This window comes from Chenopodium album, chromosome 27, assembly GCF_948465745.1.
Source record: "Chenopodium album chromosome 27, dcCheAlbu1.1, whole genome shotgun sequence".
In the NCBI taxonomy this organism is placed as follows: domain Eukaryota; kingdom Viridiplantae; phylum Streptophyta; class Magnoliopsida; order Caryophyllales; family Amaranthaceae; genus Chenopodium; species Chenopodium album.
Window position 1 is genome coordinate 22229302 of NC_137860.1, and position 25326 is coordinate 22254627.

The window sequence follows — 25326 nt, forward strand, 5'->3', positions numbered from 1 at the left end:
TTCCCGAGTTTTTAGAGAGCCACGTAGGATCTAATTTTCTTAGCGCGCCACGTAGGATTATAAATCTTAGTAATAGTCAATTAAATAAGAGATTATTAATTTCTTTTAGAATTAAATAATTCAAATGTCACGTAAGCAAAATTTGCGAATGGGATTTTTAAGTTTAAAATAATTAAATATTATCTTTTAATATTAGGAATTTTATCTAAATATATAACAAATTTTAGCTAATAAATACAAAAAAAAAAAAAAAAAAAAAAAAAAATCAAACAAACCATGCATCGCACGGGCTTCATCTAGTAAATGTATAAATTTTGTACTTTGGTAGGCAAAGAAACGTTTATAAGTTCAACATCTTGAATTGAAATTCTTGAATGCGATGAACAACGGTGATCAAGTCAGTCAAAGGATAGTGGAAGGTCGATCATGTTTTTCATCGTGTATTCAATTTGAAAAAAGTTAGGTTCACATAGTTTATTTTCTTTCTATTTTTTCTATAAGAATTGGTTTGTTTTGTTTTTTAAAAGAAAATTTTACAAAATATGTAGGGCTTATATGTGCTAATTTTAATTGTATAAGATTAATAAAAATTGAATATTAAATGTTAAATTTAAATAATTAATAGAGATTGTGCATCGCACATGCTTAATTTGGTATATATGAGATTTAAGAATTTAAATTCAATTGTCAAGTAGTTAAATAACAAAGAATAGTGTTTGAGAATTCAAATAATTAAAAAAAAAATTATCTTTTGAAATTAGAGACTTTAACTTATCTAAATATTTGATAAATATAATGTAGAAACTAATACTTTAATTACAAAAAAATCTTGGGAATTTCTCAATGGTAGCTATAAAGAATTGCACATTTTCTACGGTAGTATTTTTTTTTTAAATCTCTTAAATAGAATTAGTAATCTAATTGCTCTCTAATATAGCATTATCTTACTAAATCTGACATAAGTAAGTTGAATTGACTAACCATGGTTACATATTTGAAATTGACTAAACTACCACCTTTTAAATTTTATAAATGCACCCCCATTGATCATTCATTAAAGGCGCATTCAATTGAAGACGTTCGAACTTCTGCTGCTGCGTTGATGAACTTCGAGGATCGCTAAAACAATAATCATCAATCTATGAATTTCGATCCAAATCTCCCCAAGGTGCTGAATTTCGACTTTTGCAAGGTATTTTATCCTATCTTAACCCTAAATTTCCTATTTTTCGAATTTAAATGGATTGTTGTTATGATTGCCTCGTTTTTTGAATGGATGATTGTTTGAATAATCGGGGGTTTAATGTGCTGAAATTTTTAATCTTTCATGAAATGTAGGGTCTATTTTATTGTTAATTGGTGTGTGGTTTGTTTTGGGTTTGTAAATGTAAATGCAAATGCGTGTTGTTGTAATGGAGAAATTCTTGTGTTTTTCTAGGGTTGTTAGTTTTGAGAGAATAAGTTGAATGTTACGAATTTATTGACTTAATGTTGCAAGTTGAATTGAGATGTGTATTTGGTATTTAATTGCAGAATGGGTGATGAGATTTTGTTGAAGTTTCAATTTAGAAGTGGTAATGTTGATGTAGTTGTAGAGGTTGATAAGATAAGCCTTATTGATGTGATCATTGATTACTAGGATAATTCATAAACATTGCACCAAATAAAAGAAAAAATATTCAATCATAAAACCTATACAAAACCCATGCATTATTGCGCACACACATTTGCCAATACATATCACTGAATTGCTAATGTTGGAAATTGCCAAGCCCATCAAGCCTTGTTCAATACAGCCATAAGCCCAATACAGCCATAAGCCCAAAACAACCATAATAGTGTTCAAACTTATAAGTACTTGGCCTCAAAAAGTAGACGGCATCCATGCCATCTAAGTTTTTTTCCAAATTTATAAAATAAAAAAATAAAAATAAAAATAAAAATAAATAAAAAGGACCACATATCCGAGTATTAAAGTATAGGATGAGTTCATTTCTTCGTGAGTCCATCCACTAAAATATATATATATGTCCAATAACTTGTACTCCGTATGAAATATTCAAAAACTTATACGCTTATGAATTTATATCTAGTTTTAATAGTCGAGATGTTCAAACATTTACTTGGACTTTATTTGTCTCACCGTGAGTTTGGACTCACACAATACCTTTACTCACACAATATAAACCATTGACCAATTGATTTAGCTTATGTGCAAATGCTACCTTATTATATTCTATATAATTGACACAATTTTTCTTTTTACACTATTCATGTACTAACCTTAACTATAGATTTTGCTAATGTGTTAAAAATAATTATTATCAATGACAATGTTATCAAATAGTAAGCTGTAAGACCAGTCTTAATGTAAAATGAGAAAATTCATTCGCTTGATTTTCAATTGCACGAACTGAGTAAATTGGTCAAGTATATATACGTAATAAATGCAAAACGAAATCATTCATGCAAATAAGCAAAACTAATTGGCTCATTCGTGCTAATAAGTAATAGGTCAAGTATATACGTAATAAATGCAAAACGAAATCATTCATGCAAATAAGCAAAACTAATTGGCTCATTCGTGCTAATAAGTAATAAGCTAAATGGGCAATTGGTTGTAGCTTATAAGGCACAACTAAATATACAGTATACAGTGGCGGAACCAGAATTTTTAGGTGAGGGGAGCCAAGATATATCTATGTATATATGTGTAATTTTGCAACTATTATTGAATTCGTTGATTACATTCACTAAATTCAAAAAAAAAAAATGTTAGTTTTAAGATTTGAACTCTTGATCTCTTGTCCACTATCATATAACAAAAATCAACTCCTCTACACTAAAACTTATAATAAGGGTCTGTTCTCTTACGTTGAAATTCAGTTCATTTCAGTTCAGTTCAGTTCAGCTGAGTTCAGTTCAGTTCAATTCAGTTCAGTTCAGTTCAGCTCCTAATTTCCTTCTCTTATAAAATATTCATTTCAGTTCAGTTCAGTTCAATTCAGTTCAGTTCAGTTCAGCTGAGTTCAGTTCAGTTCAGTCAATGAGAACAGGCCCTAAGTATAAGAAAATTTAATATATATCTTGAGCCAAGGGGGTGGCCATTAGGGGTGATCACGGATCGGATATCCGATCCGAAATTGGATTTCGGATCGGATATCCGAATCCTAAAATTCCTAAATCCAATATCCGTATCCGATCCGAAATTTTCGGATATCCGAGATCCGGATATCCGAAAGTTTTCGGATCGGATAGTTCGGATATCAAATACCCAATCATTTTTTAAAAGGTAGTAACAATGAACAAGATTAATTGAGAGTTGAGACCAAGAAAATACAGTAGGAATAATAATAAAAATAAATTAATAATAAGTCAATGTTACATTATCATTAAACATTCAAACCAAAATTAAAACGACAGTTCTTAAGCCGATTAGAACGGCCAACTGCTCATCAACTTATTTACAAATTCAACCAAAAAGCAATCCCAACTTTTAAGTAAAATCAAAACACAACAAAATTACAACCAGCAATAATAAATTTACAATGATACACTAAAATCTCTAAAGTAGATTAATTGGAAAAAAAAAAAAAAAAAAAAAAAAAAAAAAAAACTACTACTCAAAAAGTTCGAGAAATGTAAACTGATTGAAGCCCCGCTCGTAATTTGCTATGAGGAGGAGAGAGGGAAGCTGCCGTGAGGAGATCTGAGAGGAGAGAGTCGATTGTCAGTGAGGAGGGAAGCCGCCGTGAGGAGATCTGACAGAAGGACTACCCGTGAGTATGAGCTCTGAAATGAGGAGAGAGAGTTAGAGAGATATGGAAAGGAACAAGGAAGAGTGAAAGAAAGTGGCTGAATGAGAGTGAATTGTTTTGTTTATATTTTAGGGTTTGGGTGGGTATTGGGCCTATTGGGCTGTTGGGCATTAAGTATGTGTTACGAAGTAATTAATAAAGCAGTTGTATATTTCGGATTTCGGATCGGATATCCGATCCGATATCCGATATCCGAATTTTTTTCGGATATTCGGATATCCGAAATCAGAAATTCCGATATCCGATATCCGATCCGATATCCGAAATTTACGGATCGGATATCCGATCCGAAAATTATTTCGGATCGGTTACCCCAAAATTTTCGGATCGGATGCGGATCGGATTATCGGATTTTCGGATTATCAGATAGTTTTGCTCAGCCCTAGTGGCCATGGCCCACCCTAGCCCCCCCTTGACTCCGCCCCTGACGGTATAGATTTATGTATTCCACAAGGTTTTTCACGTCTAACCTTTATATATACAATTAATGTACTCCATTTGTTGTAAAATAATGTCCCAATTTGACAGAAATATTTGCCAACATCATACTTTGACTGACATAACGATACCTAAATACTACTCACGCAAGGGTTAATCCATTAGTATGTATTACTCAGCATTTAGGTATCTTTGTACCAAGAGGTGATCACGCACCTGGAATTTTCCCCAAAATTTGGTGCATTTTGGGCCAAGTCGTCAAGTGCACAATAAATTTTAAAATGTTCCTAATTCGCAAAATTGATGGTGCATTCGAGTGCACAATGCTTATAGTACACCTATGTGCTATTTGGGTTTTGAAATTTATGTTCGTACTTGTTCTTTTCAATAAAGTCTTGTTCTTTTGATTATGAGTTATTTGTATTAAACATTATTGAAAATTAAGGAGAAAATCCTCGTTCACAAGCCATATGAACGAATTTCGTTTATAAGAGGCTATTCGTGTCATTTTGCCAGGTATAGTAAGGGTAAAGTCGTCCAAATGAAATTTGTCTCTTAACTTCAAACTAGCGCCATTAGTGAACGTCAGTTTTGGAAATATAACATCCCGTTATTGGAGAATTATGATCCCGTAGCTCACCCCATCCTACTTCAGTAAGCTTTAGCAAGCTTCTGCAACTGAGGGGACTGTCAATTGGAGTTTGTCTGAAATTTCTTGGCCTTTACACATGTGTTGTATACGGATGATAAAGTGTGGAGGAGGTGGTGGCGACGCGTCGACTTGGCGGCGACTATAATCCCATTAATAAATGCATTTAAGTTGACCGCGAATGAGGAATGTATACTGAATTCCAATTACAAGAAGTTCAAGCAATAAAAACCCCAATTAACCCCATCAAGCAATTGCCTTTTCCAGTTATTTTGAATAAAATTCAATAAAAACAACTTCAATTCAACCAAACAATAACCCTTTACATGCATATATTTACCAATTGCAACAAATGAGATCACCAATTTCACAAATTAACACCAATTAAACGAATTGAGGTTTTTATTGCTGATCAATGGTTTTTACTTCTGGAAGAGGGAAGAAAGATAAGTTCATGGTGGAAGCTTCTAGAAAGCTTGATACTACTAAAACTCGTCTTGCTATTATTGAAAATGAAGCTTGATTCTAAACCTGCTTATCTTGAAAGTGTCGCCATTGGTGTTACATCTGCTGTTGCCTTTCGCGGTGTGGCTGTTGTTTGGCCTCAGCTTGTTTCTGCTGCTTTAAGTCTTTGGAACTCTGTTAGATGCAAAGGACATCAATTCGGAATCTCGCTATCTTCAAACCTTGAAAAAAATGGAGTGCAGAAGTAGAGAAGCCAGCTTGATGATCGTATTCTCCAAAGTCTAGACGACTGGTGAGGCAGAGCTTAGCCAAAAAGAAGACAAAACGGGATAGGATTGGAGAATTGTTAACCATGCTCTAACGACCAAGTTAAGTGCCATGTCAGCTAAAAAGAACGAAAACAATAAAATAATGAAAGATGTTTCAATATTTTCGAAAATGCCATCTTATGAACGAATTTCGTTCATAACTTCATATGGTTTATGAACTGGGGGAAGCCCAAAATTAAGGTTAGGTCAATGTTGTTCTCTATTATCTAGGAATGGCAACGGATCGGATTCGGGTCGGATGTGGCTAAATCCGAATCCGATCCATTTAGTAAACGGACCCTGGACTTGGATCCGAATCCGAGTCCGAATCCGAAAAATCCGAGTCCGAATCCGATCCGACTCGTAATTTTCGGATCCGAATCCGGTCCGTTTATTCGGACCTCCGAAATGGTCCGAATTTTTTTTTTTTTTTTTTTTTTTTTTTTTTTTGTAATGTCATATACCTATAATTGCTTGTATTGTCATACCAATTAAAGTATAAACATAACATATTTAAATTATAAACTAAGTTACATAACAAAATTTTGCTACAAAACAAGCAAATAATTGTCCCAAGTTATAGAGCATATGCTTATACTCTCGGATTCGGACTCGGATCGGACTCCGTCGGACTTTGCGTAGGGTCCAAGTCCGATCCACCTCCTATTCGGATTCGGATCTATTTTATCGGATTCGGATTCGGACTAATTTTAAACGGATTCGAATCGGATTTTTTCCTTCGGATCGGATCGGATTCGAATCGAACTCGGATTAAATTGCCATCCCTACTATTATCGTTCAAATATAATCAAGGTGCCATGTGTCACTATCCCTCCATGTCATCCATATCCTTTTGATCTCATCATGACCTCAAAAATACACAAATTACGTCAAATTCTTAACTATTAAGCTTTTCAATATTTCATGTTATTCGTACAATTGTACGTCAAATTCTTAACTATTAAGCTTTTCAATATTTCATGTTATTCGTACAATCGTACATATAAAATAGTTGTACTTGTATAGTTGTATAGTACTTCATATTAATAAGTGAATACAAAAACATGTTAACCCATGGAAATGCATGGACCTATAAACTATTTCTAAATTAATTGGTGTGGCAAGTTTCATTTAAAATGAATGCAGATAAGTTAGTGAAGAATGGGACCAACCTTAGCTTGCTGCAAATACTAGAGGCCATGTAACAGTAAAGTCAAAGCAGAGGTGAATGAGATTCATACCATATGCTAGCTCCTCTAATGGTCTAACAGACGGCCCTCAATGCTTGGTTATATGCAATTAGGATTGGAAGATTCTCCAAATTTATGGATGGTTAAAATTGGACTTTTCAACATGCCTTGTACGTTGTTATCTTGAAAGAAATCTCAAAGTTTACATGCATCATCATCATCAATGTTTAAGAAAACTAGCACCTAGTGTTTAAACTTTAATGCCACATTAAATCTCTCTATAAAATTGATTGCATTTTTTTTAATTGTATACATTATAAGAAATACAGTTTCATCTCCGCATGTTCTTACTGTTTTGACTTTATCCAACCTATTACTTTGACTTATAGAGCCAAAGGACGATAAGGTTAAATAACATTACATAATCCTAAAATAATACTATGTATATATAACCATTTTAAAAAATCAAAAGAACCATGTTTCAAACAATAGGTTGTAAGTAAACAACATTTATTCACAGTATAAGAATAATTTTTTATTTTCCTTCAAGTTTGGACAAAATTACAATTATTTTAGAAATTTCAAAAGGAAATAGATAGACAGCTCCTATATGGTACCAAGAGACAGCGGTTCAAATCTCATTCACTTCATTTTTAAGTGAATATTTACACTGGGTATAAAAGCCTCATGTTGCATGTGAGGAGGTGTGATATAATATATACTTCGCATATACAAATTTACGAAAAATATCATGTTATATGCACTATTCATCATATTAATAATTTATGATAGAAAATCAATATCACCAAACTGTCCACAATGATTAAGTACTTTATATTCTGAAAGGCAAATGATTAAATACTTGAGACTATTTGAATTGAAGCCTAAGTGGGCATGTTGTCACGTGCTAACTTATTTGCCTAAGTCCCCTTGCACACGGTCCACTAGTCGACAACACCCGTTAGTCTCCTAGTCAGGACTCCCCTTGTTTTGCTAGGCTAAGTGTGCTACGAATTTGGCTAAGTAAGATAAGTATGTTGCTCACAAGAGAATTCAAAGGAAAGCTTTGATTACTTGAGAGAACTTTAATTACACTTGTGTTGGCTGAAATGTACAAATGAATGGGATGGCCTATTTATAGGCATTCAAGCTAACCCCTAAATTTCTAGAGAGTTCCTAACCTCCTCAAATGGAGGGTTCTAGACTACCACTCTCTACACTACTCTAGAACGTTCCCACCTCCAAAGGAACACAGATACAAGGAGGTTTCTACATCCTTCCCTAGCTAGAATGTTCAAGACCACCCTAGAACATTCTAGAACACTACAACTTTTATGTACATACAAGAAGACCCTAGATCCTTCTACTATGTACATGATGACCCTTGAATATTCTAGAGACATCTCCTCTAGAATACTCCATCAAAAGACTTCTCTAGACAAGCCCGGAACCTTCTAGAAGCATCTCACGTATTCTGGGCTGCCCGCTGCCCAAACTCATACTTCGGGACCTCCATTTGGAAAACCGACACCTCCATGGTCTTCCTTGGCCCAAAATATGGTGGACCCCAAAATTTGAGCCCATTAGCCCGTCCAAATGACCCATTATTGTGTTACTGTCAAGTGGGTGTTCATTAAGATTTTAAGCAAGGTAGTATATAAAGCTCTATAGGGGGGGTGCTTAGCTGAGCACCAAGGCAAGCCCCCTAGCCCCGATTGTTGCCTTGTTGCCTAGTGACCCTCTTGACGCCCATCCTTGGTGTGGGAGACGACCCGTGACAATGTGCTTCACCCTACCAAAAACATAATTGTAAATTTGTAAGTATGTGACAAAATAAAATAAAAAATCCATAAAAAAATTATAAAAAATAAAAATAAATAAATAAAAAACCCCACTAATTTAATGCCACTAGATATTTGATTGGGAAAAAGGTGGCTCTCAGTCGGACTTATGGGGCAACTACACGCTTAGATTGCATTCAAACAAGGTTGCTGAGTGTACTACTTCGCTAAGCCAATATGACAGCCCATTGTACTAGGAAATTCATAACAATTTCCAACAAACTTCTAAATATAAACAAAAAACACGAATAGAAATATAGAATGCTTTGAAGGGTCCAAAATTAGTCATGAAATGAGGAAAATTATGTGAGAACAAAAGGTCAACTGGTCAACTATAATTAACTTATTTTGCATTGGGTGGGAAGTGGGAACACTAGGAATTAATCAGCAACAAGAATTTAGTCTTAAATCATAATTCAGGATGATTATGACTTTTTGTAAGTTTTTAGTTTTTTTACTACTTATGTTTAGAGGTGTTAAATATGACCGGACTGACTCGACTTAAAATCGGCCCAAAAAATATCCGATTTAGATATCGACTTGTATAGACACAATTAATTTAACATGACTTAAGTTTAAAAATAAACCTAAACCGAAGCCACCTTACCAAACCCGACTCCAACACCCGAATTGACACCCCTACTTTCTAGAATAGGAATACTTTTTTTTGTTAACGGTTTTTTGTTTTAACTAGTTAATGGGGATACTTACGTGATTGTTTTCGTTGTTGTAGTCAATTATTCTAAATTTCTTTTCTCTAAAAAAAATTATCCTAAATTTCTAATAATTTTTTTGGGTAACAATGCGATCAAACCGATTGTGATAATGGTTACAATGGTTATTTGGAGAGAGAGAAAAAAAATTACAAAAACAAAAAACAAAACAAAAAATTGTCGAACATAACGTTAAAACACGTATAAGCATTTTATAGGTAGTTCAAATTTTCATTTTAGAGTCTTTTCTGATAACTGATCTGAATTGAAATGATTGGAGCTGAACTAAATGAATTGTTTATGAAAGAAGGAAATTGGAAACTAGACTAAAGTGAACTGAATGGAGCTGAACTGAACTGAAATTAAGCTGAAGAGAACAGCCCTTAGTTTTGATTTCATATCAAAGAAAGGTAAAATTTATACATAACCATAACCTTAAGAGCAATAGTTAGTGTTTTCCATCAAAGAAAGAAACTGGGGCGAAATCTAGGAAGTAGGGCTGCCCATCAATTTCATTATTGACTCCAATAATAATAAAGAATGTACCTATTGTCAACATCAGACTTAATCACTGAGACTAATTAAAGGAATAATGTTTATGAATGATCATATAAAATCATACAAATCCATGAATTAGGTAAAAAGAACTGAGCTACCAAAAGCATCTTCAATGGCTTCTCTTAGTTGGCTTTTTTTCTTTGTTCTACACTATTTTTGCTGTCATTTTTGCTCTGCTGTCGACAATCACAGCATCACCACCACTCAATTTCTGCAGGATTCTCAATCTTTAGTATCAAGAAATGGTACTTTCAAGCTTGGGTTTTTCAGCCCTCCGAATTCGGCAAATCATTATGTTGGTATATGGTTTAACCAAGTTCCTGATAGGACTGTTGTTTGGGTGGCAAATCGCGATAACCCCATCAGTGATTCATCCGGTGTACTGCAGATTTCTGACGATGGAAATCTTCAGCTGATAAATGGTCAGAAAAAGATCATTTGGTCTACAAATGTAACAGGATTAGCCATTAAGAATTCAACTGCAGAACTTCTGGATTCAGGGAACCTGGTTTTACAGCAGTCTAACTCTACTGATGCACCGGCAACAGTATGGAAAAGCTTTGATCATCCTACAGATACGTTCTTACCTGGTATGAGACCAACAGTTTTAAGTACTCCTAACAAGAATAATATCATTTTCCGATCATGGAAAAGCCCCTCGGATCCATCTGTGGGGAGTATCTCAGTTGGTATAGGCACCCCAAACGGCCTTGCCCAAATCTTTATGTGGAAAGATGGTGCCAACTACTGGCGAAGTGGTCCGTTTGATGGAAACAATTTAATTGGACTCCCAAATGCTGATAATACTTTGAAGGATGGATTTGTTCTTGAGGAGAACGATGGGAATGGAACATATGACATGTCGTTTGAGCCTGAAGACACCTCTCTCTTGTTCAATTATCAGTTAAAGTCTAATGGTACTATTATAGAACAATATTGGGATGGTGCAAACTGGGTTGCAGGGTGGGTAGCTCCATCAGCAGCGTGTGAGGTGTATGGAACGTGTGGGGCTTTCGGCTCCTGTATTCATGACTCTGCGACTTGCAAATGCTTGCAGGGTTTTAAACCGAAATTTGAGCAGGAATGGAAAAAGGGAAATACGAGCAGTGGGTGTGTAAGACGGAAAAAACTTCAGTGTGGCATCCAAGGAGGCACTGAAGATGTGTTTTTAAAGCTACAGACAACGAAAGTGCCAGACAAAGCAGTGCCGATATCAGCTTTTAGTCAGGATGGTTGTAGAAGCAAGTGTGTGACCAACTGTTCGTGTTTAGCTTATGCATATCATTTGAATATTGGATGCATGATATGGAATGAAGACTTGATTGATACTCAGAGTTTTTCCGCTAGTGGGGTGGATCTTTACATCCGTCTAGCAGCATCAGAGCTAGGTAAAACAAAACTCATTCCTCCTTAGTATAGTACTGGTGCATAATCATGAAATGATAATTGATGCATACTTTACTTTCAGATAGAAGTAAAAGTCACAAAAAGACTGCAATTATTACATCAGTAACAATCTTAAGTGCAATATTAGCTGCAATATTCATATACTTTCTGAGAAGGCGGATGAAGCAGAAAGGTAACATATATGTTCTTAATGTTACTAGTGTTGGTCATATTAGCATTCCAAAATTTCTCATATTGACTCAAATAAATTAGGAAAGAGACAGCAATCAAACAGATACAATTTTGAAGTTGGCCAACTTGAACTACATGAGCCACCACTTTATACATACGATTTGCTGAGAAATGCTACAAACAATTTTGATGAAAGTAACAAACTTGGAGAAGGCGGATTTGGTCCAGTGTACAAGGTAACACTTGTTTGATCAATCTGGAATGTGAGTTATGTGACACCAACAAAGAATTGTATTTATTTTTATGTTCTATATATACTTCAGGGAATATTGGAAAATGGACAGGAAATAGCAGTGAAAAGACTTTCAAAATCTTCTGGACAAGGCCTAGAAGAGTTCATGACAGAAGTGAAGGTGATTTCAAAACTTCAGCACAGAAATCTTGTCAGACTTCTGGGATGTTGCATTGAAGGAGAGGAGAAAATGTTAGTTTATGAATACATGCCTAATAAAAGCTTGGATAGTTTTCTCTTTCGTAAGTATTATGTTATGTTGCTTCATTTCTTGCAATGTTTATACAGATCATTACATATCTTTTTCCTTTAATCTCTTTTTCTCTCTTTAAAGAATTTACATTCCATTCTATTTTCCAACCCCTAAAAAATAACAAAGAGAGTAAAAAATAGCTAACCTGTCTGTCAAAAAAAAAACTAAACTAACCTGGCTGGTTTTGCTTGTAAACAGATTCCCTGCATCAAGAACATCTATCATGGGAGAAACGCTTCAATATTATAGAGGGCATATGTCGTGGTCTCCTCTACCTTCACAGGGATTCAAGATTAAGAATTGTTCATAGGGATCTAAAACCAAGTAATATTTTGTTGGATGAAGATCTCAACCCTAAAATTTCTGATTTTGGCATGGCACGGATATTTGGGGGTAACCAAGATCAAGCAAACACTAAAAGAGTGGTCGGAACCTAGTAAGTAAGCTTTAGTTTTTTACTGAGAAACTGAAGACCAATAAATCTCAGAACTTGCCTGACATTTTTCGTATGGCAGCGGTTACATGTCTCCTGAATACACAATGGGGCACTTCTCTGAAAAATCAGATATCTACAGCTTAGGAGTTATACTATTAGAAATCATCAGTGGAAGAAAAAACTCCACCTTTCACCGCGATGAGCAATCTCTGACGCTGATGGGATCTGTAAGTGATCAAACTTTACACTTCCTTGCATATAAGATGAAACAATATTGCAGAATTTGCAGTCACTATCTAACAAGTGTCTTGGCCTTTTGTTTTCAGGCATGGAAATTGTGGAACGAGGGGAATATGATTACATTCATTGATCCTGCGATTCTTGAGCCATGTTCGGAGAAAAGCATTCTTAAGTGCATACAGATTGGACTATTGTGTGTCCAGGAACTTTCTAAAGATAGGCCAAACATATCAACAGTTATATCCATGCTTGAAACTGATGCAGAACACCTACCACATCCCAAAAAACCTCCGTTCACAGAATGGGAGATTTCTTCGGAGGATCAGCAAAGTAGTTCCTCCTCAGCAGTTCTACTAACACTTATTCCACAACAATTATACAGGGTCGATAACATGAGCTCTCAACATATAGCAGTCAGAGCCTCAGAGGTACAGTTTATCAACGGCCTGTTTGGAAGTCCAACACTCCAACAGGCAACAGTAGTCGAAAAGTGTGATACTCTTATTGAACTGAATTGATTCCAATAAAACAAAAAAGCAGTAAAATGATGCTATACATGTGCATTTTCTCCTGAATAACTTTACAGTATGAATTGAATTGGACGTTGATGATTGGCGTTTGCTACATATTATGCTTAGACATCAGTATACATAACTGCAGTTCATTGGTTAAACTATCAAATTTCTTTTTTGTGATGTTTCAAAAAAAAATTCTGTAATGTTTCTTAAATGGAGGTAATATCTCTTGCACCCTTTTAAAGTAAAGGTGAACAAGAATTATAACTCTGATAGACATGCTTAAGGTTACATAGTCATCAATTACCATTAAGCTCGGGCAAAATGTGTAAAAACCAAAACACGTAAATTATACTTGTAGTAAACTTCACTAAACTCGTCATAGATACAAATTACTTAACCTAATAAGGGACAGTAGCAATAAGAAATGAGAATTTTGAAATACAATTAATAGGATGAATTTGATAAGGTTACATAGTAAAACTATGCACGCGTTCAGGATTCAAGAAAATGGGGATTTAACTCGTCATCTACAGAAAAAGATAGTATTTGGGCAGTAGGGCAATATTACGAAGTAGATACTATCTTATTTAAGTACTTGACCACTCGGACATGCTATAGACATTTAATACTTCATTTTATCCGAAAAATGTAAGAAAATAAAAAAAAATAAATAAAAATTAAAACTAAAGAATGGTTGAGTCCAACACTTTAATATATTACTCATACATCAGACATGTATGTGAGGTTAATTAACATACAGCAGATAAATTGGTTCTTTTGATCGAACTCTGCTGCTAGGACCTATTGTAGTTAGCCACTGATACTGTTCGAAATCAATGTAGAGATGTAGTTCTCGCAAACAAGTATAACCGCCGGAGAACATTACGAGCATAGTTCAAGTAAGTATGACAGGAGCTTAAGACTGTCAAGATCTGACAAAGAAAGAACTCACAGCAAATAATTCCTTATTCACATCACACATATACAAATTCCAACATCACCTGCTAGAAATTCTGAAATTCACTCTTACTTGCTACTTGCACAACCGTCGATATCAATAGTAAAAGGGTTGGCATCTTTTATCAAATCCCATGGTTATAAAGAGAGTATACTGAATGTCATCTTTACAACGGAAATCACACATAGATTGGTTCAAGTTTTAAGAATGATATAAATGTGCAAGGCATTTTAAGCAAATACCCGGGAGAAAATGGCTTGTCCATAACAATCAGAGACAGGAAGCTCAGAAGCTGCAGTAGAAAGAAAGAGAACAGAGAACAGAAAAGGCAAAAACAAGCTACAGTCTAGAAGAGGAGAGGACATCACACGAGCCAAAGAGAAAAGAGAACATAGGAAAATAGAGGTACCTCGTATATATGATATATCACAGAAACGCTTTAACTAAATCATTGGAAGGCTTTACTTAGAAGTATATCACTAGACCTTAATTGTATTACTCCATATTTGTTAACTTAGTAGTATCCTGCACATACATTGCAATCAAAAGCAAAAACATACCAACAAAAAAATCAGCTGGTATTTTTTTAGCAAAATGCCATAGTGTGTAATGAGTATGATTAAATACATACCGTGTAGGCAATAATACTAACTCGCAAATGCACCTTTTAATGAACCATTTTATTAGTGATGATTAAGAGATGCCCCCAGGCCACCTAGCTGCAGAGAATAGAAGCTTTCAACAAGCACATAAACAAAAAAACAACGCTGAACTGCAATTTGGATGGGTACAGTATACAGCAATCATAAGTAAGGGAATTGTAATAAAATCCCCCCACAAAATTCTTAATATTGAAGTAAAGAGGATTAAAAACTACGGGTTTATAGCTATTACTTGTAGTTTAGGATAAATGTACAATATCTTAATGCTAAAAAGGGAAGGAAAAAAAAAAGAGTACAAATACGTAAAACAGTAAATCAATCTAGACACCCATCAATAGTGACTTGGTGAGTTGCATATGCACTCTGCAAAAAGTTATTACCCGCAAACTGCAAGAACAGGAAATTACATGGGAATTGCAATATCCGATGATCCTTAACCATCTTGCTTCTCTGGCTCTTCATCATCCTCATCATCATCTTCAACCTCATCCCCATCTCTATCATCATATATGCTAGGCGATGTGAATTTGTATAGTTCACTTCTTGAATCTTCATTACCCGGGTAGTGAAAACCAAATTGTGTGTCTCGATGTTTTACAAGGAGCCATCGTAGTAGCCGGTCTTCTTTGTTCAAGTAATGAAGCTCCTTGTTTATATTGGGAGTTGCCATCATGGTCATCTGCATTAGATTTCCCTACGCAAATAAAACAGAGATTTCACATGTCAGTAAATGGCAAGACTATTATCCTTGTCTACAAAGAAAGCCCAATTCCCGGCATATAGCACAGCTATAGTATGATTTCACAAAATGGAACATAAAATAAAATAAATCTAAGCTGGATGATGGAATCTAGAGGGTTTAAGCTAAGTCGGAGTAAGACTGAATATTTGGTATGTCGTTTTGGCACTCAGAGGGGGACAAGCAATGAAGTGGTGAGTTTGGATGGAAAGGATTTGACCATGAGTGAATGTTTTAAGTACCTAGGGTCGATCATCCAGAAGAATGGTGACATTGATCAAGACGTGACCCACAGGATTAAGTCAGGGTGGCTTAAATGGAGAGCGGCCACGGGAGTGTTATGCGACCGCAGCATTCCCTTAAAGTTGAAGGGAAAATTCTACAGGACTGCCATAAGACCAGTGTTGCTCTATGGTACAGAATGTTGGGCTTCTAAGAAAGAGCATATTAAAAAGATGGAGGTTACGGAAATGCGCATGTTAAGGTGGATGTGTGGAAACACTTTAAGAGATAGAATCAGAAATGAGGTTATTCGCAAGAAAGTAGGTGTGGCGGGCATTGTAGATAAATTAAGGGAAAATCGTCTGCGTTGGTTTGGACATGTAAGACGGAGACCCGAGGGTGCACCGGTGCGAAGAGTGGAAGAGTGGGACCATGGAGGGATTAAACGAGGAAGAGGGAGACCAAAGATGACTTGGTTGGAAGGAGTGAGGAAGGATATGAAGTGCATGGATTTACGTGAGGATGAAGTTTTGGATCGTAAGGGATGGAGGAGAAAGATTTATGTTGATGACTACACGGAATAATCAAATTTGGTTCATGTTAGCCGACCCCACTTTTGGGATTAAGGCTTTGATTGATTGATTGATTGATTGATAAGCTGGATGATGGACAGGAAATCAGCACATGAACAAACAGTCCAAATTAAGTCATGCCTGAGAAAAGAACCTCAATTCTGAGAACAGCAGGGTTTATATAACTTGAACTAGATAATGGTAAATCACTTTCGAAAGAAGAGCAATATACTAAGAAATCATATTTACTTCAACAAAAACTCCACTAGTGTTACTAAAAAGACAATCGAAATAAATAAATTAATTAAAAAAAAAAAAAGGATTCCCTAGCTAATTTACCTTGATAAACCATCAAACTAGTACATCAACCAAAACTTCCCCAAAGACCTCCAACCTTTGTGGGAAGTGAGTGCTTCTGAGTTTGGTATCCTTTAAAAATTTCTCCCACATCACAAGGGATGTTCGTCATGGTTTTGAGAAATAAAAATATATGTATGATCAAACTTCTATATGTTTATTAAAATTAGTCCCTAGATATTTATCCCATACTCTTCACAAAAGCCTCACAAAGCCACCCTCTAACTGAATCACAGGGTGCGACTGACCAGCTATCTGTCAGTGTCTGCAACTCTGTAAGGTCCAACATACCAGTGTAAATGCTCAAAATAAACCAACTAAGTAATATTAAAAGGTCTCAGAACTGTAGTATCCAAATGGATTTATGCTCCCATCAATAACTAAATACTAAAACTGACACCGGGAGTGACACATGTCACATCCTGGTGCTGTTTTTTCCCTCTAAAACCGTCCTTTCCTTTTTAACTTTTTTTTTTTTTTTTTTTTTTTGTGAATATTTGATACAATTATAATTATATCATTCTAAAACTTTTATATTATTTTATGACAAATATATTCGGTTTTATTTGGTGTTTATTATTCTTCCATAAACATTTACCTAAAATATTATTCCAACTCCTTTTTAATTGTTTGATAAACAAAGTAATATTAGATTTTGCCAGAAAAAGTAGTATTAATAAAAATTTATTTATATAATTGATATTAAAAATAACTATTACTTTAAAGCATCACTTTCATTTGTTAGATATAATAATTTTAGTTTTTTACACAAAAAAAAAAAAAAAAAAAAAAAAAAAAAAAAAAAGACTTACCGTGCATGGCACGGAGCCTAAGCTAGTATGATATGAAAAGAAAGTCCATAACCTGAAGATGAAGGGACTAGATGACCCTTAATTCTGACATCTCTCCCTTATTGTCATCTAACCAAAACATGCATCCCCCATACTTGTTTCTAACCTTCAATGGATTCTGTAATAAACTAACTTTAGGAGGGGCACTTTGGGAAGTCTAGTATTATTAGGTTAATAGTCTGTATCCTTAGATAAATAGAGAGAGAGGAGAAAGGAGAAGGTAGGCAGAATTTTGGAGTGAATCCTTTTGAGAGTTCTAACCTCAAGTCACTAATATGAGCTTTGTGGCTAAACCTACTATTCTGTTGTAAGAAACCATTAGCAAGTTTAATATAATTTCAAGCTTTCAATCTTAAATTTCTGCTTATTTATATAAATACACAAATCAGATTGCTAGTTCATTACAGATTCCTCTCAGAGTTTAAAAAAGGGTGCTGAGGTTTTAGCAAAGCGAATTCAATGAAGAACGCCTTAGGCACATCCCCTGAGGCGCACAACATTTTCTTTCTCAAAATCTTTTACTGTTTAATAGGTGTGAAACACACCGATACTCACCTGAGGCACAAGAACTCCAAATCACCTTAGTGCACCTTGAGTTTTATAAATTGGTTCTCCAATTTGACTTCATATATTTCTTTTAATGAAACTAACATAACTATTTGACTCATACAGCTCAATATCAATCACTTGTACTTAATGCAGGTATTCTGGATGATACAATTATGTCAAATGAAGCAAGAATTGTTTGAAACAGCCCTCGAGGCCTCAAACCTTTGTTGGCTAATGAGCTTAAGCAATAGGGCCTCTAACCTTAGTTGGCTTAACGAGCTTAGAGCAATGGAGTATGCATGATAGGCAAGTGAGCAGTTCTGTCAGAGGTGTATGAATAGTGCAATAAGTCAATCTTATTAGGTTTCTGGGTCTGATGTAGATTTAAGAAGATAAGGACTAGATTTTACTAAGAAACTGCTTATATTAAACCTAGACTAACTTTGTTCAGAGTCAGCTACATCTTAGAGATATTAGCCATCGGGAAACATATACTAACCATGCATAACATTTGCAACACAAGTACAATAGCCCACTTGCCTAACATGCTTACTCAATTGAGCCTTAAATTTGCAAAATATTTGATTAATGATAGAAATTAATTTCAATGACCCCAAATCATTTTGGGGCTAAGGCTTGTTTTATTGTTATGTGCTTCAAGAAACATCTTGACAATCCTAATCAACTCATCTTAATGATAATATGTAGTTTATGGACAGTTCAAGAATCCATATAAAGCTATTCTAAATTTCTAATAGCCACATGACCTTACCTTAGAAGAGCAGACTCAAAAATGGGCTGAGCATCGTCCTAAAATTAATTGCAATTCACTACGTCTCCAATTCAACTAAATTGACTTTAATATGCTTGTTAGACCAAATGCATTTGATGTTGTCAAATTAATACTTGGTTATGATCGATTGAACTCCTGAACTGCTGTCCATCAGAATCTTTCAAATTACAATTCTTGTACATCAGCTTGACGGCCAGATTAAGCTAATTGTACTTTTATTTTCGCGTAAGCCTCTATCTTTCTCTCCTTTTTAGCCATTGCTACCCATAAAAGCTGATGCATAGCTTCTAGCCTTCTAACAACCTTCTCCTTGGTCATCGATGCCACTGGCATGCTATATATAGCTATAAAACCGTCAAGGACAACATTAATGTCTTTCCTATGATAGAAAAATGCTGATAAATGACTGAGCTGTGGTACATTAATTTTATGTGAACTTCATATCTGAAGTAGGAGAACTACAATAATAGATTCGAATTACTTTTGTGGTTTGTTGAGGGCAAGCAGGTAGCATAAAGGTAATTCCTAATAGGAAAAATAATGGGCGTTTTAGGGTCTAATATAAGGGCCTAAAGGCTTTAAATTGTAAAAGATGTGACTTGAATGAAAAAATCGAGGGCTTTTTGTTTTTTTAATTTCTTGTCATCACTATCACCCCCCCCCCCTCTCCGGATGAAAGCATTGAGTAGTATGAAAGCATTGATATCAATCTAATACTCCAGATATGCATTGATACTACTCAATAGCAAAGAATTATACCTCCGACAATAAATAGAACCAAATAAACCGCGAAAAATAGCCCTTTATAAGATTAAATAATAAGATTATTTGGGATGAAAGCATTGATAATACTCAATAATAAGATTATAAAGACATCAGAATCTTCAACGACAAAGATGACTTCCCAAATAACCTTATTAATAAGTAGTATCAATGCAAATTTGGAGAAGTTAAACAGAAAATATTCATTGCGGAGAAACGCAAACCAAGCACAGAACTGTCCAGTGATATGCCTAACAAAAATCGTTGTACCTAACAGTCAATTACTTCCACAGCACAACTCATTGCTAGTAAAGGAGGTATGTGCTCTGCCAACAACAAAAGATATTCCTATTCAAATTCCAGGGATAAAGATAACAAACTGCAAAAAGTCTGCTCACTTAGGTCCCAGCATACAGATATTGATATACCCTATATTATAAATTCTAGGTCAGCCCATACAAATAAATTCTAGGTCACCCCAAAAGTCCAAACAAGAATTGTTAGATATTAAAACATTTTGACCCTTAGTTCTATGAATAACTCTGTCTCATATTGAATCATCTTCTTAGCCCCAACAAGTAAACAATACATTAGTGATTTGAAATCTGAGAAGTGGGTATGTGTTCCTAAACAATAGATATAGCATATAGCCATGAATAAAGCTTGAGACGATGTGCTAACTTCAGCAAAAACTGATACTTAAAATCATACACAATTGCTACAAAAAGTAGAAAGATAAAGGAAGGTCTAAGCTATTACCTTATAGTATTTTCCATCAAGCTTCTTTATACCATACCCCAGATGAACAATTCCAAATTTCTTTATCTCTGTAAGCACACCATTTCGAGCATAAACATGTTTCCCCACCCTAGCAACCAAATCCATCAAGGTTTCCGGCGACACATGGGGTTTCAGTAATAGCACACAGTCATAAAGTGGCATCTTTAATTGCTTGATAAGCTTGTCCTGCACTCCTACCCTCACTACCGAGATAGTTCCAGTCTGCACAAGTATAGATTAACATTTTAATCAATTGTAATCATAACAAACTTTTAACTATACATTTAATACAATATCATCATTCTTTGACATCCTCCCCCCTCCTTAGTCTTTTAAAAAATTAGTTCTTAGGCTATGCTTTCTTTCAGGCCTCTTGAGATTCAATAATTATTCTATAGATCGAGATAGGCACAACTGCACATGAATATTTGAGGCTCAACTAGGAGCCACCACATCAATTTTGCAGGTACCCCTAGAATAGAAAGCCATCTCAAACAGGAGTCAAGCATGAGTCACTTGAATGTAGACACTGACTATCCTTGCTTTTACCAACTTAGGGACAAAAGTATGCTATAACGAGCCACAAATCATTACGTAGTACTTAATTACACATGCTCAAAAATTTAATGTTTCGAAAAGAAACTAAGTTCCAAAAGTCTCCCGCAAACAACAACAGTCTATGAATGCTAACACATACACAATGTGCATACTATAGCATCATTGGCTATCAGCGGCAAATGAGCATAAAGGGTCTAGCTGCATCAACGTAACAAGCATCAAACACAGCAAACATCGCATAAAATCCTTTCGATTTATCAGCATTTCACAAATAACTTTTGAATGAGCACCAGGTCCGTCCCTGAGCCAGGGCAAACGAGTCGGCTTCCCTCACCCGGGAAGAAAAGGTCCATTTTCATAGTTCCGTCCTACAATTAAGGATTTTAAACAACAGCATCCAACACATTAGCAACCAAATTCAACTCAATTATCAAATTAGGCTCTAAAAATCACATTAAATCCTACTCAGTTTAGAATATCAACGTAAATAGCACATAGCAAAATTCTACCATAAAAACCCATTGTTAAAATCTTTCATAGCTTCAGAAATATAACCAATTGTTCAATAATCAACTGAACCCTAACTTAACTGTAATGACGAATATTTTAGTATATTAATAGATAAATTAAGATAAACCCTAGATTGTGAAATTGATATTCGATGACTATAAATAAAAATTATTAAAATTAATAAAAAAAAATAAAGTAAGAAAATTAAAAATAAAAATAAAAAAATAAAAAATAAAAAAAAAAAACTCTTACCTTAGAGGTTGTTTCAATGGAGGACAAAAAGCTCAGAAGCACTTCAATGGAGGATTTAGTGTACACGTACCAATGGAGGAGAGAGAGAGCAGTGTAAATAAATCAGTATGTTAAAAAGTTAGACAATGAGAAAGAATTACAGTTATTTAAAAAAAAAAAAAAATGTACGAGGCAGATTAATGACACGTATATTCGGATTGATGGTTATCGTCGGATCTGATAACTTATTATTTCATCTAAACTAAATTATAGTGTAAAAACTCGTATATACAATCAATACAGTACTATATACTAAAAGACACACCAGCAATGACCTTAGTTTTAAGAGGCGCAAGGCGCACCGAGGCGCACTATGTCCCCGGAGCCTAGGCGCAAGGCGCAAGGCGAAGGCGCACGCCTTGAGGTGGTGAGGCGCACTAAATTTTCTAAAACTTTCATTTTTGAAAACTAGATCATATATAATATTCAAAATAACATATAATCATATTATAAATGCATAAATGACATAATAAAGCATAGTTCATATTAAAAAAGACGGTAATAGTCTAAAACATGACATAATGAAAAGAAAAGAGGGTAAGAAATGCAAACTTGGTCCTCCAAGCTCTTCTTTTTTTGCCCTAAGCCCCTAAGTACTAGAATAATCCTAATAACCTAATCCAAATCATACTCATCACCCTCATTATACTCATTGTCATCCTAAATTGTGCCTTTTTCATCATAAATTGTTGGATTTCTTCCCTCACCGCTTGTGGACATGCATTGCACTTTCTGGCATTGCGAAAACCTCCAACCAAGTGTTTCTTCATACGATAGACCCCTCCCTTAAACGTTCCATTACAAAACTTACATGTCCAATTGTTATGATGGTTAGGATCCGGTGTTGCATATTTCCTTGCCGGATCCATAGTATCCGACCCCGATGATGTATTTCCATCCATCAATAATCTGAAAATATGTGCAATATACTCATACTGTAAGTAATAATACGCACACATAAGCTACTGACATAAGTAGCTTTTAAGTACTAAGCTACTGACATTATAAGCAAATAATTACTCAGATTATTGAAGAAAAGAAAAGACTTTTAAACTTTGACATCAAAAATATTGAAGAAAAGAAGAATAGAAAGAAAAGAGGGAGAAAAAAAAACGTGAAACAGAGAAGAAGTGCAGAAGCTAAGAACAGTAAAAAGAAGAGGGAAAAAAGAAAGGAAAAAAAAAAGAGAGAAGGAAAAAGAAGAGAAACTTACCGGTGATAGGTGGCGGCAGAAGCTCCGGCAGATCGCTGGCGAGTGGAGATGGCAGCCAAGGTAGGGTTTGCTTCTCAAGTTCTCTGACTTCTCTCTCTTCTTTCAAATGTCGATCTAATTCCCTTCTTCTATCTTCTTTTACTTTCTATTTTTTATTTTAATTATTATTTCTATCTTCTTCTATAAGTTTCTATCTTCTTCTTCTATATATCACGTGACCTTTTTTTTTTTTTTTGAATTTTAAAACTGACTTGCGCCTCAAGTCATTAAAGCGCGCCTTAGCTGCGCCTTGCGCCTGGCAAAAAAGCGCACAAAAGCGCGCCTTTGGAGTGCCTTCCAGGGGACCCTGTGCCTCGCCTGGAAAAAGCCCACAAACTGGCGCCTAGCTGCGCCTTGCGCCTAGGCGCGCCTCAGGCGCGCTTTTTTAAACTAAGGCAATGACACGTGTCATCTCCTTGTGTGTCATTAGTTATTTTTTTTTTCTTTTTACTAAAAAAAAAATATTTCAAGGAAACAAATCACTTACAAAAATCATATTATTTATTTTATTTTTTTTTAACATATTCCATATTAACATATACTCGTAGTAATTATTATATTTAAAATAAAAGATTTATTCACAAATCTTTCTAAAAAAATAATCAATTATATACCAAAAATCAAAATTTTAAAATAATCTTACAATAAGAAAAAATATTGTTCAGATTTTTTGCCTACTTTTGTTTTAGTTGTGTATTGGAAGCTACAATTAAATTTGCAAATACCAGATTAACATATTTCATACTTTTATTATTTCTCGACTAATTTATGATTATACTGAGTACAGTAATACTTCTCAATCAATACTATATAACTATATATATAACTAAAGATCACCGTGCATGGCACGGGATCTAACCTAATTTGAATATATATTTCAGGAAATTTCTGAACAATTGAATACGTTTATTTTTTGGTGCAAAGAACACTAGATTTTGAATATTAGTGTTAAGGAATTAAGAAGAGGGAATGATATATAGATTTTAAATCAAAAGAAAGGAATACAATTGCTATTTTATTTACTATACTCTAATTTTCTAGATTAAAGTTATTGAAAGAATTTACTTAGCTTGTTTACAAAATATCACTTTCAAAAAAAAAACCTTTCAAAAAAAATGTATCACAAAAAATGAAATCATCAATGGTTTTAGGCGGGAAATTTTTTTTTGTAAAAAAGTAACACATATACTTTCTTGAGAAGAGATGATGTCAGCAATGTTTTGCTTTAGTATTAGTTAACAGAATAGATAACGAGAAAATACAAGTTTATCTCATAATTAAAAAAATTAGTGGTAAATTATAGATAAATTAATAACTTTTGTTATATATAGGTCTCATAATTTTGATTTATTTTACGAAAATGTCATGTTTATTGTGCATTTTAATTGATTAATTTATGATTTTTAATTTTTTTATTAGAGAGATAATTGGGACATCCTCATAAATAATATAAACGGTCATAATCATTTTTCATATATGGAGTACGTGATAGACGTACTAAGGAAAATAAATAAAAGCAATATAGTAGGAAGTACAAGATGTATTGGTGTCTTGTCTAATACAAATTAATGAGAGTTTTAAGTTGGAATATTCAAGGTGGAAAAAGGTTCAGCTTTTGTTGAGTTGGTCATCTCAAATATGAAATACTCATATAATTAAGTAGACCAAATATTGTTTGTGTCTTAGAAACTTAAACTAACTCAATAAAGCAAAAAAAATTGATAACAAATTTATTATTGAACCAAGCAATCATGCAAGTGAAATTAGGGTAATTTGATGGCAATATAATTATTTGGCATATGAAATATAATTATTTAAAGATGGATGTGCTCATCTACATATTACTTAAAAACCTATAAATTAAGATTTACTTAATTCGGCCTATTTATGAAAGTGACAAGGACATCCTTTGAGAATATTTGAATTTCTTTTTTTAAATTAGGGCAGCTAATGTGTGCGATGCGCATTGTGTGCGCCATAACTCACCGTATCAGAATCTATTTCGATTTAGCTTTACAACACAAATTAATAAGAGAAAATAGGTAAACAAATTTAATTTGTTTAGGGATATAAATGTTCACACAATATTTAAGAGTTAAAAAAAAGGGTAATTATCATTAATGAGGGTAAATAACAAAATAAACATTTTAGAGGGTGTAATTGTCCAAACACT

The 25326-nt window shown here is 34.4% G+C and overlaps 2 protein-coding genes across 3 annotated transcripts; one reads left to right on the forward strand and one right to left on the reverse strand.

Moving 5' to 3' along the window:
- The first annotated feature begins 10055 nt into the window (after positions 1-10055).
- LOC145619399 (G-type lectin S-receptor-like serine/threonine-protein kinase At1g11330) lies at positions 10056-13342 on the forward strand. Of its 2 annotated transcripts, XM_081674083.1 has the most exons (7): positions 10056-11368; positions 11449-11559; positions 11640-11794; positions 11882-12092; positions 12302-12539; positions 12619-12766; positions 12866-13342. In XM_081674083.1, the coding sequence occupies exons 1-7, from the start codon at positions 10093-10095 to the stop codon at positions 13295-13297; spliced, it is 2571 nt and encodes an 856-aa protein (XP_081530209.1). In that variant the 5' UTR covers positions 10056-10092; the 3' UTR covers positions 13298-13342. The 2 variants fall into 2 exon arrangements, with proteins under 2 accessions (XP_081530209.1, XP_081530210.1); XM_081674084.1 differs by lacking the exon at positions 11449-11559.
- Positions 13343-15061: 1719 nt separating this feature from the next.
- LOC145620273 (uncharacterized) lies at positions 15062-21468 on the reverse strand. The gene is made up of 3 exons (XM_081674918.1): positions 21391-21468; positions 20522-20764; positions 15062-15611 (listed from the first exon to the last, which is right to left on the reverse strand). The coding sequence occupies exons 1-3, from the start codon at positions 21457-21459 to the stop codon at positions 15351-15353; spliced, it is 573 nt and encodes a 190-aa protein (XP_081531044.1). The 5' UTR covers positions 21460-21468; the 3' UTR covers positions 15062-15350.
- Positions 21469-25326: the final 3858 nt, after the last annotated feature.